The sequence below is a fragment of the Babylonia areolata genome, chromosome 29, assembly GCF_041734735.1.
Source record: "Babylonia areolata isolate BAREFJ2019XMU chromosome 29, ASM4173473v1, whole genome shotgun sequence".
NCBI lineage: Eukaryota > Metazoa > Mollusca > Gastropoda > Neogastropoda > Buccinidae > Babylonia > Babylonia areolata.
In genome coordinates this window covers 37,696,648-37,714,147 of record NC_134904.1, presented here as the reverse complement: position 1 = coordinate 37,714,147, position 17,500 = coordinate 37,696,648, and the positions used below count along the sequence as shown (strand labels likewise).

The 17,500-nt window shown below is 42.1% G+C and overlaps 1 protein-coding gene across 1 annotated transcript in view; it reads left to right on the top strand.

The window, feature by feature from the left end:
- LOC143274664 (uncharacterized) overlaps positions 1-17,500 on the top strand; it is a 38,439-nt gene that overhangs the window by 3,350 nt on the left and 17,589 nt on the right. The window contains exons 2-4 of the mRNA XM_076578536.1: positions 9,773-10,061; positions 11,121-11,658; positions 13,548-13,680. Coding sequence (XP_076434651.1) covers positions 9,894-10,061; positions 11,121-11,658; positions 13,548-13,680 — 839 coding nt within the window. The 5' untranslated portion in view covers positions 9,773-9,893. The remainder of the gene's footprint in view (positions 1-9,772; positions 10,062-11,120; positions 11,659-13,547; positions 13,681-17,500) is intronic.

The window sequence follows — 17,500 nt, the reverse complement described above, 5'->3', positions numbered from 1 at the left end:
TAAAATGCTTCTCAGGATTGTGCACCACTCTGTCTCTCTGTTTCCCTATCTTCCTTTCTCACCCCCCTCTCTCCTCCCTCCCCTATCTTCTCTCTGACCTTTGTTCCAGTCAGTACCCACTACACTATGGTAAATGCTCAGAACTCACTGTTGAACACCGATTTGCTGGAGAAATCAGATCAGCTGATTACAAAGTTACACACAGAGAGATGCACTCACCAAGAAACCAACCGTATGCTCTCATTCTGTGATTGTGGGGCTGTTATTGATCAGTACGTTTCATCTTGTGAACAGATCAGAGTTCATCCTGTGCTGCTGCAGAAGAATGATCCAATTGGTAGTTGCAGGTCATCCAGAGATTCATTGATTCCTTGGCAGTACATTTTACTTGATTTCTTGGTAGTGTGTTTACCCGAATCCTTGGCTGTACATTTACCTGATTGCTTGGCTGTACATTTACCTGATTCCATGGCACTGCCTTTACTTGATTCTTTTGCAGTATGTTTACAGTATGTTTACCTAATTTCTTGGCAGTACATTTAAGATACCTGATTCAATGGCAGTATGTTATCAGATTCCTTGGCAGTATGTTTACCTGATTCTTTGGCAGCGTGTTAAAAGTATGTTTACATGATTTCTTGGCGGTATCTTGACCTGATACCATGGCAGAATATTTATCTGATTCTTTGTTAGGATGTTTACAGTACATTTATCTGATTCCTTGGCAGTATATTGATATTATACTATAGTATGTTTAACTGATTTCTTGGCAGTATGTTTACAGTACATTTATCTGGTTCCTTGGCAGTATGTTTACAGAACATTTATCTGGTTCCATAGCAGTATGTTTACAGTCCATTTATCTGGTTCCTTGGCAGTATGTTTACAGTGCATTTATCTGGTTCCTTGGCAGTATGTTTACAGTACATCTGTCTGGTTACATGGCAGTATGTTTACAGCACATTTATCTGGTTCCATGGCAGTATGTTTACAATACATTTATCTGGTTCATTGGCAGTATGTTTTATGGTACGTTTACCTGATTTCTTGGCAGTGTGTTTACCTGATTCATTGGCAGAATGTTTACAGTACATGTATATGATTTCTCAGCGATATGTTCACCCGATTCCTTGGTAGTATCTTCACCTGATTCCCTGGCAGAATATTCATCTGATTCTTTGGTAGGATTTGTACAGTATGTTTATCTGATTCCTAGGCAGTATATAATTTTTATATATATGTACCATATATATAGTATGTTTACCTGATTTCTTGGCAGTATGTTTATCGTGCATTTATCTGATTCCATGGCAGTATGTTTACAGTACATTTTCCCAATTCCTTGGCAGTATGTTTACAGTAGTATACATCTGTTTTTTTGGTGGTATGTATACCTGATTTCTTGGCAGTACGTTTACTGTATGTTTACCTGATTCCTTGGCAATACGTTTACCTAATTCCTTGGCAGTACACTTCCTTTGTAAATTTGTGTTAAGACAGGTCTTTTCAATTCTACTGAATGCTAGCATCTGTACCCAGCTGATGATTAGCTAATGAATGATTGCTCAAGCTTGACCTTAGAGTAATATATATTTTGTGATAGTTGATTACTTAACTAAGACCTCAAGTTCAACCCTCAATGAATGAGAAAAAGATGTCAGAACGTAGACCTCGAGCAAGTTTTGTCGCATGGATCTGCAGTGGTGCAGTGGGCCACTGGTTGATTAATCAGTGTTAATTTCTCTAATTTGGGGAATCTTCACACCTCCAAACTTTGACCAGTAAAACCAAGTCTGGATACCAAAGAGCACCGAAGCTTAACAAGAAGTCAATCCACATGGCACTTTTGTCAAAGAAAGTGGAAAAAAACTTTCATTATGTAGACACTGTTTGACGAATCTCGGTGACGGCGCCTGGTGGGTAAAGGGTGGAGATTTTTCCGATATCCCAGGTCAACATATGTGCAGACCTGCTAGTGCCTGAACCCCCTTCGTGTGTATACGCAAGCAAAAGATCAAATACGCACGTTAATGATCCTGTAATCCATGTCAGCGTTCGGTGGGTTATGGAAACAAGAACATAGCCAGCATGCACACCCCCGAAAGCGGAGTATGGCTGCCTACATGGCAGGGTAAAAACGGTCATACACGTAAAAGCCCGCTCGTGTATGTACGAGTGAACGTGGGAGTTGCAGCCCACGAACAAAGAAGAAGAAGACACTGTTTGGCCATTTGGCATTGATATATATATATGTATATATATATTTGGATGTGGTACGTTAACTCAGAATGAACTGTGGTATCCGAAAAAAAAAAAGGAAGGAAGATTTAGGTGTCTCAGTTTTGCTATAGTGCTAAACACAAGGACAGAAATATGTAGAAAATGTAATCTTTTGTGTAGTTTGATTCCAGGAAAGAAATAATCATTCTCAGCTGCTGTCACCTTCAGCTAAGGGTCTTTATATCTTTTTAACTCACTTCAGGATGTATTTTTTTAAGTGAAAAAGGTATTGATATTTATACAATATAGCATCTGTCTTCAAACTCTAAGTGCTTAACAAACAGAGTCATTTGTACAACAGGCTGCCTACCTGGGTACAGCCGACCAAGAGCTGCCTTTAGGTGCTCATCATTTGTTTCCTGTATCATTCAGTCGTGGCTTGGTTTTGCCGAAAGATAACAAGTCTAACAATACAGTTTTAAGGCATCACTGCTAGAGTGCTAGTTGTTAATGATTTTTCATTTGTTTATTGGTTTTTTTAAGACGTCTCTCTCAGTGTGAATGAAATTGTTCGGGGTTTCACAACACAAAATATTTTTAGAAGAGAGAGAAAGAGAGAGAGGGAGAGCAGTAAAATGCATCTCATTTTCAAACGGAAATGGGAAATTGGTAGTAATGGAGTGTAGGAACAAAGAGACATCAGCAGGACCACAGCTGTTTCCTGAAACACCTGAAGCCATGACAAGTAGGAGTTCTCTGTGTGTGCATGTGCATATGCCCTGTGTTGTCTGTCTTTAAAATCATATATTCATATAATATACACATATGTGCATGCCAGGTATGCATATATATATACACACATATTTCAGGAACACATCAGACTGGTTAGGAAAACAGGTGGGGGAAAAAACGGAGTGTAAGGTAACGGAGAGTTAGGGGCCAGAATTTTATCAAGAGATTGTGGGCATTTCAAACTGTGTACAATGTGCAAGTAGTAACAAGAAAGCTTGGCATGCCTCGCAGGCCTTCCCACTCTCCCCATCCTCCACCCCCAAACCTCTGCCCTCTCCCCCTCCCCCAGAGAAACAAAGGCAGGTGCTGTTTCAAGAAATTAGGCATCAGTGGGGCAATATGACAAGAACAATATCAATAATAATCATGATAATAATAATTGGTAGTACTTACATGGTGCAAACTGCCCATAAATAGGCTCTAAGTGCCTCACAATGAAACAATATATACAACAGTCAGTGTAATAGTGCATACAACAGCATGTAAAAAAAACAAACCCACCAAACCAACCAAACAAACCATAAAAAAACGCAAAAAACAAAACATACATAATATACCTATATGCTCCAAAACCATACTACAAATTGCAGATAGGGACAATCAGACACATGTGCACGCATGCATGTGCATGCACACACACACACACACACACAGACACACACACACAGACACACACACACACACACACACAGCATAAAATATGCCATTCACATGCACAGACTCATGCAGGAACGCACACACACTTATACACACACACACACACACACACACATACATGTGCACACACACACACACACACACACACACACACACACACACACACACACACACACACTACACATACTAAACATGCACCCACAGGCACACGCAGAACATGATAATTTCAATAGCGGGGGAAAAAAACTGGGATGGGTGGGAGGAGGCAGACAAACATACAGCTGTGCATTGTCACATCCAAAGGTCAGTTTGAACAGAGAGAGATCCATGAAAGTAGTGATAATCCAATATATTTACCAGTTTTGTACTGAATTCTGTACTGGGTTGGTAACCAATGAAGCTAACAAAAGAGATAAATAGGTGTTCATTTGTATGCACAGATGCATTTATACACACACATAAATAAACACCCTCACCCGAACAGATACTTTAGCTGACACGCATAGATTCACTTACTCCCACCCTACCTTCCTGCTTTGTCACATTCTGTGCAGCTGTGCACATTTTGCAGGTCCACAGTATTCTTCAGGTGGTCATTCCGTGCAAGCGCAGGGAAATGCATTGTTTGTTATTGGCTTCTGTCTGCACAGCCAACATCTGGTGTGAAGGAGGAGCTGCTGCAACTTGGAGCGTTCTTTCTGAAGTCTTTACAGCAAACTCTTATGCATGCATATAGACATGCAGTCACACACGCACACATGTATGCATGTGTGCACTACATGCCTACACATACACACATGCACTTGGGGCGTTCTTTCTGAACTCTTTACAGCAAACTCTTTAGTGATACTTATGCATGCATGCGCAGGCATGCAGTCACACACACACACACACACACACACACACACACACACACACACACACACATACACATACATATGTGTGCCTACATCAGTACATGCAGTATGCATTCACATACACACATGCACTTGAAGCGTACTTCTTGTACTCTTCACAGCAAACTCTTTAGTGATACTTATGCATGCATGCACACATGCATAGACATGCAGTCATGCACACACATGTATGCATGTGTGCAGACATGCATACACATACACACATGCACTTGGAGCTTACTTTCTGAACTCTTCACAGCAAACTCTTTAGTGATACTTATGCATGCAAGCACACATGCACAGATATGCAGTCACACACACACATACATACATATGTATGCCTACATGCAATATGCATTCACATACACACATGTACTTGAAGTGTACTTCGGGTACTCTTTACAGCCAACTCTATAGCGATACTTATGCATGCATGCACACATGCATAGACATGCTGTCACACACACATGCATGTGTGCATACATACGTACACATACACATATGCATGTATGTGCACACACATACACTTTGTCTTCTGATTCAAACATACATGTATGCATGCACCCATGCATGCATGCACATGTGCACAAGACATGTAGTCACACACACATTCATGTGCACATACATACACACATGCACAGACGCATGCACACATGTACTTGTCTTCTGCCTCACGCATACATGCATGCACTCATGCAAACATCCATTCAACCAATTCACACACACACACACACACACACACACACACACACACACACACACACACACAGACATTACATATACACACAGATGTATATGCACACACACACACACACACACACACACACACACACACACATTCTATCTCTCTCTCACTGTCTCTTTCTCTCTCTCTCTCACACACACATCTACATCTACATCTCTCACATCCACACATCAGACTCAAATCTAGCATGAAATATAATAACAACTGTTTGTGAGTGTGACAGGAGCAAAATCTCCATTCCATGTAGGAAGCAAGAGACTGGAGAGAAGAGTCATTATACACAGAGCGATGATTTATTGTTCAGGACTTGGCTTTAAAAGGGGCGTGTTGTTTTGCAACATTAATGCAGAAATTCCAGGCCACACCTTTTCTTCTTTCTTCTATTATTTCTTTTTTTTCTGCTTCTTCTTCGTTTGATGGCCAGTGTTACAAGCTTTAGTTTTTAAAAGAAAGTGAGGCAGAACCAGAACAATGACATGAATGAACTTGAATAATTTCTTTCTTTTTTTTTTAGATCACTGAACAAGACTATATTAAGTGTGTCTGTGTGCGTGTGTGAGTGTGTGTGTGTGTGTGTGTGTGTGTGTGTGTGTGTCTTGGCCTGGATTTATGATATTTGTATCTGTGTGTTTCACTGTCTGTATGTCTGCGTTTGTGTGTTTGTCAGGAGTGTTGTGGGTCCTGGTAATGATTGTCTGACTGTTAAAAGTGACACTGAAGCCTCTGACCCAGAGCACTTCACAAACGGACAAGTTGTGCCACAATCATATGCTGTGCAGGCCATTCTGAATCTGTGAATGTCAGGCCGGTTACATTAATTCAATTCACCACTCTTTCACACACTGTGCTACACCCATTTTGACATGGTGGTTCAGATATCACGGACACTTAAAATCTTTTTCCCACTTTTGCCTGTGACATATATCCTATCAGAGGAGTTTTGCTGCCCTTTATTTTTTTTTTTTTTTTTTTTTTTTTTTACTGGCAGCGTGGTCAAATTTTAGTTTAGAATGTTAGAATTTCAAACCCACAGTTCAGCACTTAATGTTTTTGTTGGCTTGGTGTAAAATGTGTCCTTGCACTAGTGGCCATGGCAAAGTGGCTGACAGTGCAGATTGATGACTGGGAGGATGTGATTTCAAACCCCATTAGAGTCATTTTGCTGTGTGATTTTTGGGACCAGTAGTCAGCTGCTACCCAGAATTAAGCGTGACACAAGCTCCAGTGGGAGGTCTGGGGTCACACAGTCAAGAGTTGTAAATTCTCTGTACATGGATCCATCTTTGGGAATGTTGCTCATATTTTGTGACTTGCACTGCATATATGGCAGTATTGCTTGGGCCTGGTTGATGCAGTATAAAATGATTATGAAAAGAAGCTTAGAATGTGTAGCCTTGTTACTTATTCAGTACCAAACCTAACTGGGTGCCACCAGTGGCCTTTCATTGGTAGAATTTCCCAGTGGACTGCTGGCACTGAGCCTGGGGCAGAGTAAAAGGTCCGGGCATTCATACAGTGTATAGGGAATACCTGGATAAAGTTCACTGGTTTTGTTTGCAACTCACTCGGATGTTTTTACAAGTCTGCTTGATTTCTCAACACTATGTCCATCTTCTTTAGAGCTTTTTTTTTTGTTTGGAGTGATGGCCTAGAGGTAACGCGTCCGCCTAGGAAGCGAGAGAATCTGAGTGCGCTGGTTCGAATCACAGCTCAGCCGCTGATATTTTCTCCCCCTCCACTAGACCTTGAGTGGTGGTCTGGATCTAGTCATTCAAATGAGACGATAAACCGAGGTCCTGTGTGCAGCATGCACTTAGCGTACGTAAAAGAACCCATGGCAACAAAGGATTGTTCCTGGCAAATTTCTGTAGAAAAATCCACTTCGATTGGAAAAACAAATACAACTGCACACAGGAAAAAATACAAAAAAAAATGGGTGGCGCTGTAGTATAGCGATGCGCTCTCCCTGGGGAGAGCAGCCCGAATTTCACATAGAGAAATCTGTTGTGATAAAAACAAATACCAAAAACAAAAAAAAAAGAAAAAAAAAAGAAGAAATCCTCCAAAAAAAAAACAGAAACACATGCAACTATTTCATCAATGGCCAATATCCATTTCTTTCAAGGGTCCATGATCCAGAAAGAAAAGGAAAAGGGGTGGGAGAAAAGAACGGGAATACCTGCTAAAAGAAAAATGAAATACAGTGTGGTGGATAAGACTGAGAGTAAACAAAGTGAGTGATAAAACATAAAAACATTTCCATTTATCCTCCACAGAGTGTCCTGAAATAAACTATGTATTGTCTTATCTTAGTAGTCAATGTGTTTGGTAATGTGTGTGTGTGTGTGTGCGTGTGTGTGTGTGTGTGTGTGTGTGTGTGTGTGTGTTGGAGCTCATGTACGTCTATATGTATTTGACTGTGCTTTCATAACTGTGAAACTGCATGTTTGGTGCATATCTGTTATGCATGTGTGGATGTATGTGTGAATGTGTGTCTTCATGTTTTACATTTATTTGCTTATTTATCATCATTGTTGTCTTATTTATTTATTATTATTATTATTTTATTATTATTACCATTACTACTACCTTTTTTTATATCATAATTATTATTTATTTATTTATTTATTTATTCATTTATGTAAGCGTATCTATTATTTATTCACCTTTTTTTTTCCTTTTTTTCTCAAGGCCTGACTAAGCGCGTTGGGTTACGCTGCTGGTCAGGCATCTGCTTGGCAGATGTGGTGTAGCGTATATGGATTTGTCCAAACGCAGTGACGCCTCCTTGAGCTACTGAAACTGAAACTAGCAGTCTTATCGAAGTAGGAAGAGAGATAGATGAATCCTGTGGCTGTGTAGCAAAACATTTCACTTTGCTTCTGGTCAGAATACAATACATATATAACACCTATATATTTTCTTTGGGTACTTTACATTTCTGTGATAAGAATGTGGTTCTGTATCAATGTATGCATCGTAAACTTGGGTTGTATTAAGGAAAAAACAAACAAACAAAAAAAACCTCAACAGACAGAACCTTCTGAGCAATGAGAGAAAATTCACACACTGTCTTGTTCATCAAAACAAATGCTTTGTGCCCAAGCAGGCTGATAGTTCAGCAGTGCCAGTGAACTTACAATAGACATTGTGTGACACCACCTGACACTACTCCATCCCAACATCCCTTTTTATCCCCCACCCCACCCCCTTTGTTTCTGGAGAGGCTCGGAATGTGTGTGTGTGTGTGTGTGTGTGTGTGTGTGTTGTGTGGCCACCCAGCACAGCATAAAGTTGGTGAAATTTTAAGTTTCTTGTCATATTCTTGGTTTATTAGTATGCAGATCAAATGGACCATTGGATGCACATTTATACAATTACTTATGTATTTTCATGCTCTACAAGCTCCCCTTTTTTCTAATAAAGTTTTGTTGTTGTTGTTTATTGTACTTGATATTTAGTTACATTAACATGTATTATTTAGTTACATTATCATGTATTTTATTTTAATTTTTCACTTGTCTTCATTCAGTTGGAGTTCTCCAGTACCTTTGAGATGAGATATTGTTATCATCATCTCTGCCAGATGTCGTGATCAGCATATTTGTTGGTACATTGATTGAGGGTCCAAAGAAGATGACAGCTTTTATGATTTTTTGGGGGTCATTATTTTGTTGGACTGTTCTAGTCGATGACAATGTTTAATGTTGCAGTCAATGATGGTGTTTGATGTTGCAGTCGATGATGGTGTTTGATGTTGCAGTTGATGACGGGTGTTGGACTGTTCTAGTCGATGACAATGTTTGATGTTGCAGTCAATGATGGTGTTTGATGTTGCAGTCGATGATGGTGTTTGATGTTGCAGTTGATGACGGGTGTTGGACTGTTCGAGTGAATGATGGTGTTTGATGTTGCAGTCAGTGATGGTGTTTGATGTTGCAGTTGATGACGGGTGTTGGACTGTTCCAGTCGATGACAATGTTTGATGTTGCAGTCGATCATGGTGCTTGATGTTGCAGTCGATGATGGTGTTTGATGTTGCAGTTGATGACGGGTGTTGGACTGTTCCAGTCGATGACAGTGTTTGATGTTGCAGTCAATGATGGTGTTTGATGTTGCAGTTGATGACGGGTGTTGGACTGTTCCAGTCGATGACCATGTTTGATGTTGCAGTCAATGTTGGTGTTTGATGTTGCAGTCGATGATGGTGTTTGATGTTGCAGTTGATGACGGGTGTTGGACTGTTCCAGTCGATGACAGTGTTTGATGTTGCAGTCAATGATGGTGTTTGATGTTGCAGTCGATGATGGTGTTTGATGTTGCAGTTGATGACGGGTGTTGGACTGTTCCAGTCGATGACAATGTTTGATGTTGCAGTCAATGATGGTGTTTGATGCTGCAGTCGATGATGATGTATGATGTTGCAGTCTGTGATGATGATGATGTCATTTGATGGTTGCAGTTGATGATGGGTGAAAAGCCGGGGAACAGAACAGAGTCAGGTGACCTCCTCCTCCTCGCCGGGACTGGGACCGGGATTGGGACCGGGATCAGGATCGGGATCCAGCAGCAGCAGCAGCAGGATGAAGATCAACCTGTACAATGTCAGCAACGGGGAGGTGTTCACTTACTCTCTGCCCCTCCTCATTGGGGACATTGACTACCTGCACGCCGACAGCCTGGTCCACGTGTGGCTGGACCATGACCCAGACCATGTCCTGCACTGGCCAGTCATCGAGGGATGCTTCAAGGTGTGGGTTTGTTTGTTTTGTTTTTTTGTTGTTGGTTGTTTTGTTGTTGTTTTTTTTTTGTGTGTGTGTGTGAGTGTGTGTATGTGTGTGTGTGTTTGTGTGTGTGTGTGTGTGTGTGTGAGCGTGTGTTTTATTTTTGTTGTTGTTGTTTTGTTTTTTTCCACCTCAGTTGCATGCAGGTCATGTAGCCCCCCCTCCCCCCAACCCCTCCCCTCCCACCCTTCTACCCCCTTTCTCCCTTCTGTAATGTTTTCTATTAAGGACCTGGGGTATTAGCTATTAGTGTGTGCCCTTACTGTACATATATATACACACAACTGCATGCATTACATCTCTCTCTCTCTCTCTCTCTCTCTTTCTCTCTCTCTGTGTCTCTCTCTGTCTCTTTAGATATATATATGTGTGTGTGTGTGTGTGTGTATATATATATATATGAAGTACAGTACAGTGCATACAATTGCTGAATTGCTGAAAAGAAAAGGGAAATAAATAAAAGCATATCGGTGTTATACCCACATTTTGATGCAGTGTAATGTACTGTCTGATAATTCAGGTATAATTTCTTAATTTCTTTGAATAAATGGTGTCTGATAATCATGGCTGAGTTTGTTCATGAGGTGATTGATAATGATATGCAGTTGTGAATGTGTGTGTGTGTGTGTTTGTGCATGCATGTGTGTGTGCATGTGTGCGCATCTGTGTATGTGTGTATAAGTGTGTGTGTGAGCGAGTGTGTGCCTGTGCCTGCATGTTTGTTTGTCAGAAAGCTCACCAATATATTTTGCTTGTTGTTTCACAAATGTTACATGTCTGTCTGAGTGTGTATGTGTGTGTGCCTGAAAAAGTGAAATCTGATTCAGTAACACCGGAAATGAATGATGAGCACCCAATTTGCAGCCGTCAGTTGGCTCTACCCAGGTTAAGGCAGCCTGTTGTGGCAAACGACCCCATGTTTGTAATGCGCTTTCAAACTCGGTCTCTGACCAAGGACAGGATAGACATTATATATAAGCATCCACATCATTCATTCGTTCATCATTGTTTTCTGGATGTCTCAAGGTGCTGGTGCAGCTGCGGCTCGGGGACAACCTCATCTACATGCGGCACGAGGGGGACGTGCTGCAGCTCAAGGTGGTCTACCAGCGCCCGGCCTTCACCCACTTTGTGCGCCCCGTCTACATCGTGTGCGCCGACGATGACGGCTACTTCCAGGGCCCCGAGTCTGTGGACTGCTCCCCACAGAGCGCCATACAACGTATCCGGCTGGGTGCCCAGCTCATCCAGTCCTTCACGGCGGAGAAACTTAAGGAGCATGGCTTTGGCCGGGTGACGTTTCAGTTTGAGTCCGAGGACGGCGTGCGGCCGGTGTGTCACGTTTTCCGTTCCAAGCTGACGCTCGAGGAGGTGTACTCCATGTCCGGCAATGACTTGTGGACTCACTTCGGCAAGGAGTTGATGACCTCCGGGTTCTCCAAGCGCCACAAGTGCAAGTGGTACTGCTTCATGTCCTTCACACGGTACCGGCTACCTCCAGACTCCCCGCTGCCCAAAACGCACAGTGAAATTCTCAAGTACACCAAAGGACACACCGCTCTAGGTATGGTTGGTAGCTTGTGTGTATGTGTGTTTACATGTCTGTCCTTGTATGCATGCGTGGCTGCTTGTGTGTACGTGTGTGTGTGTGTGTGTGTGTTTGTGTGTGTGTGTGTGTGTGTGTCCATCCTTGTATACATGAGTGGCTGCTTGTGTGTGTGTGTGTGTGTGTTTGTCACTTTGTGTGTGCCTAAGTGTATAATAAGATAGTTTGTATACACATAAATATGTATTTATAACTTAACATGAAATGAGAATAGAGTGTATTTGGACATGTATTGTTTGTAAACAGATGTGTGTTGAATCGTTTTACTGGAGGGCTTTCAGATTTGTGATGGACTTGTGGGAAATAAGCTAGCATCCATGTATGTTTGAAGACACCTGATGCTGTATCAAATGCATCTGATTTGCTGTCGTCCGCAGATGGTGTGTCTGTTTAACTCACTCCGGACGAGTAGTTTTCTCCCTTGCTTCCCCCTGCAGACGACCCATTTGTTAGGGTTAGGAAAAAAACCCACAAAAAATGTAAAACACAAAGTAACTGAATGAAACTCCCTTTACTTGACCCACTGACCCCTATTCTAACGTTGTGTGTATGCCCACCCACCTCCCTCTCTTCACAGCCCTCAGAAGCTGAGTCACTGTCAGTACCTTCTTGCTGGTAGCTTTCTGCACTGCAGATACTCACTGCAGATACTTTATTCAAGGTCTTCACCATCCTTGTCAATGTCGAAACCTTCAGCTTGAAGCATTTCAATCACTTCAGCAGCAGTAAAATGCCGCTGTCATGATCTACTCTAGTTGCTGCAAAAATTTCCATTTGTATCGCCTGCGATGACATTTTCGATACGTATGCAGATTAGCTTGTCATGTGGGGTACCAAGGTCAACGGCTGGCCAGCGAGTGTATAGTCATGGAAACCTCACGAAAAATCTTTCCATTCGACCTTTGACACGCTCACAATGCCCATTGTAGCTGAGATTTTTATGCTACCCCATGAGGAAAACGTGGACAAATTTTTCATTGTCGAAACCGCTATAGCTTTCCGTCGTTTGGAACGCTACTTTATGTCAGGAACGCTATAGCATTCCATCGTCCAGAGTGAGTTAAGATGACACAGTATAAATAAGTAGATATAGACATGAGGAATTAAATTCAGGAGAAAGAATTTGACTATAACTTTTCTTTGAATATTTTAGCTTGCGGGTCTTCCCCAGTAGCATGCATCTTGTGGTTTATGAGACAGATAACATCATCAAAACTATATTATCACCCTGCAGCTCTCTTTTTCTTTCTTCCTTACACACACACACACACACACACACACACACACACAAACACACACAGTCACACACACATACACACACACACACACACACACACACACACACAAATACAAACACACAAACACCCATATATATATCTAATATGCACTCCAACACATGCATGCTTATTCGCACACACACAAACACACAGACCGAAGAAAATTATTGTGCCATAGCTGATTACTAGAATAGGTTCTGACTCTGAATGGAGAAATTTATATGTACAGGATACTCTCTTTACACATTCAGTTGTTGCACACAACCGACCAACCAAGCAGTGGATGAAATTTGACTTAAGTAGAAAATATTCTTTAATATGTCAGTCATCATCAGAAAAAAACCACTGTATATATATGTCTCTTTGTCCATAGAAATCTCTCTGTCTCTATACCTTGCTCGCTGTTACACAGGTGACACACCAACAGGTGCGAAAACACACACACACACACACACACACACACACACACACACATATACAGCTTACAAGAGCTGTCGTTCAATACACCAACAAAAGTAACTTGTTATACAAACAAACCAACACTGTATGTTTTTCCCTGTACAACAACAGGTGGAGGGGGCCTGGCACTGTTCGGCACAGGGAACCTGCACACCTGGGCCCCCAGCCTGGACACCCTACATGCCCACCTCACCGACCGCCGCAAGATCAACCGCCATCTCTTCATGGACGACAGTGCCTACAGGTTAAAAGAAAAAAAAAAGAAAAAAAAAGTACATTCCGTATGTTTGAGAACAGTATGATCAATGGTTTCTTCACTGCGATGTTTGATAGTCATGTCCGACTGCGACCGTCAGAACAGCAAAGATGGCAGCTGATGTCCCAACTGTCTGGGCTAGAATTTGATTATAGTGGAGAGTGTCTTGCCCAAGTTACATTCTCACTCTCTTCGCCAAGAGGGTTTTAGGACAGTCGGCGTTGGGATGGTTCCCAAAGGCCAACTAGCCCCCCAAAGGCTGCAGCACTGACTGACTAAGACAGAGCCAGTGCAATCTTGCCTCCTAGTTTGAGAGTCATGGTCCTTTACAAAAGACTAAGTTGTTAATGAATTCCCATTGCAATGGAGAAACCATTCATCATACATCTCTCGCTTTGCTGTTGGCACACTTGCTTATATCAGTCTGTGTTGTAAGCTGGACACTATAATGGGAATACATTTAAAGTGTTGTCTTTTTTGTGACAGACTATGACTCTCAAACTAGGATAAAGATTGCACTGGCCCTTAGTGCTGCATGCAGCCTAGGGGCTGGTTGTCTGGCCTTTGGAGACCATCCCATTGCTGATGCCCTCTTGGCCGATAGAGTTGGGATGTAACTTGGGCAAGGCACTCATTTGCACTATAATCAATTAAATCCTAGCCCTGATAGTTGTGACAGCAGTTGCCTTCTCTGCTGTTCTGAAGGTCTTCATTGGACACAATTGACTATCACACATTCATGAAGAGATGTATTGGAAAACAGGGTCCTAAAACTGTGAAAGTTTTGTTGTTGCTTTTGTTGTTTGTTTTTGTTATTTTCCAAGGAAGGTGAGTGGAGGGCGATGGGGGGAGAGGGAAAGGGGGGGGGGGTCAGAAGTTTTCAGTGATTGTTAAGCTCTTTACAAACTGTATATAAGTCATCCTGCTTTTCTTTTCTTTCTATGTCAAACCAAGATTGATCCAGATATGAATTAGATAGAATCTCTCTCTCTCTCTCTCCAATGATGATAATGATATGTATATAGTCTTTATAGATATAGGTATATGTATTTGTGTTGTTTTGTTTTGTTTTTACTTTAGACAAGTTTTTTGTTGTTGTTGTGTTTTTGCTAGAAGTAAGTGTTTTTACTTCCCAGAATTCTGTAAGACTAAGAATTTGGGATCTAATATCATGCTGATTCTATCCCAACTTCTTTATCCATAATAATACTGCTATACAAAAACAACAGTCAAGTATCATAGACATATTGTTCTGCTGTAAAAGGAACAATTGAATTACCACTAATACCAGTGCCACAGTCTTGGTGAAGTCGTTAAAAGATAGCCTCAAAGGTAAACGATTCAGATGTTGCTGATCCAATCCCAAAGGGATTTTTTTTTACCACTCTGGTCGGCTTCTAAGTTCTAGTTCTACCCAGAGCTGATAATGTTGAGGGAATGAAGGTGGGGGTTATAGGTAGGATGGAGGTGGGGGGGTGGGGGGGGTTAGATGGGAAGACTGTTGTCATGTGGAGTGTCATCCTCTTCACAGCTGCATCTTTGAGAGTTCCTCAAATACCCCATTCAAGACTGCAGACCTCTTTATTTATTTATTTATTCATTTCGATACCTTTTCCTATCCAGTCCATACATGTAGTCAGTTCGCATCCAAGTCTCCAGGGGACTGTTGTTGGAGGAGAAACTTGAAGATAGTCTCTACTCCCTGTGGTAGGCACACACTCAGTCTGGCTCCACAGCTAGGTAATTACTGTCATCAGTAGGCCGTGTCCTGTGTGTTCACTGAGTCAGCACAGGCACCGTTGAACACCATGAAAGAAAAAACAATAGCCATACCAGGTCTCGTCTGGTGCGTGGCTTTTTGGCAAACCTAACTTTGATAGATGTGTCCATCCCTGTGGTGTCCTGTTTCTGCTGAAACAGAACAGGAACCACTGAAAACCATGAAAGCGAACCAACAGCAATGCTGGGTCTCACCTGCTGCATGGCCTCACAGCACCCTAGCCCTGACAGACAGACAGTGCTCTGTCCCTGATGTCCTGTGTTTCTGTTGAATCAGAACAGGCACCAATGAACACCATGAAAGCAAATTGACAGCAGCGCAGGGTCTCATCTGACATGTAACCTCATGGTTAGTGAATATTGACAGATCCTTGTCAGTGCTGGCTGGCTCTGGGATGCTTACATTGAAGGTTCAGGTCGAGCAGCGTGAGATGATACCATTAACTTACTAAGATGGGGCAAAAAAAAAAAAAATCAGGAAAAAAAATCAAGACAATGAAAACAACCACACACACACACACACACACACACACACACACACACACACACACACACACATTAACACACACATTAACACACACACACACACACACACACTCACTCAGCATCTGGATAGGCCCAGAATGTAAATGGCTTATTGAACTGGAGGTCAGAAGCCGGTCCACTCATTCTGCTGACTGTGCCCACACACTTACCCCCCTCGTCCCCCCCCCCCCCCCCCCCACCCCCACACCCCCACACACACCATCCCCCAAACCCTCACCCTCCATCCCCCCCTCCCCATTTCTCTCCTACATCCTCCACCACTCACCCTTCCCTCCACCTGTCCCTATCCCTTTGCTTTGGATGCCCCCTTCACCCCTTCCAAGTCCCCCCCCCCCCACCCCCCTCAACCCCCCTCACCCTCCTCTCTCTCTCTCTCTCTCTCTCTCTCTCTCTCTCAGATTATCGATTTTCTCTTCACCAGTGGCTGGAGTTGGGGGGATTTAGGAGGGGAGCAGAAGGATGGGGGATTGGGCAGGGGATGCAGAAGATGAATGAATGAAAGGGGCCTCTCCCCCCACCTCCTTCCCCCCCCCCCCCCCACTGCCCCCTTCTAACTCCCACCCCTCAGGCTATGCTCTCCAGGCTTGTCTGGGTCCTGTTTTACCTCTGGAGAATAGAGGGGGCGGGAGAGAGAGGGGGTTGGGGGCTATTTCTGGCCACTCTTGGAGAGGAAGAGGAGTGGGGTAGAGGGAGGGGAGACAGGGTATAGGGAGAATGCTTGTTATTTTATGGGTGCCTCTGTCAGTCTCTGTTTGTCACTTTGTGTGTGTGTGTGTGTGTTGTTGTTGTTGTCAAAACAAATGCTTCCAAAAAATAAAGCACATTTTGAGAAACATCACAATATCAGACATATGACATCGATTATAATTGTTTTATTTTGAAATGGCGCTTAGAGAGATTTCTCAGTCAGAACACAAGATTCTGTTGATTATCATAATCTGCCGTGTGATGAAAGGTCATGACCTAATTGTAATTTATTGGTGATTGAAGATGAATTCCATGATTTTCATTTCATTATGGAATGACCTCTTTATGATAATTCATGATGAAAACTTGGTTTCTCGATACTTCTTTCATCCTAAGTCATGATATAATTATCGTGAACTGATGTCTTCAAATTCAAGGAAACTTAATGTTTAATGTTTTCAGTTTCAAAATTTATAAAGATGGCATATGTCAGAATGATTATTATAATTGACTCACTTGTGTAAACAAAGTGAGTCTATGTTTTAACCCGGTGTTCGGTTGTCTGTGTGTGTGTGTGTGTGTCTGTGTGTCCATGGTAAACTTTAACATTGACATTTTATCTGCAAATACTTTGTCAGTTGACACCAAATTAGGCATAAAAATAGGAAAAATTCAGTTCTTTCCAGTCATCTTGTTTAAAACAATATTGCACCTTTGGGATGGGCACAAAAAAATTTAAAAAATGAAGCCTAATTATATGCAAACTACATTTACCGTTATATTTATATTTTTTGTG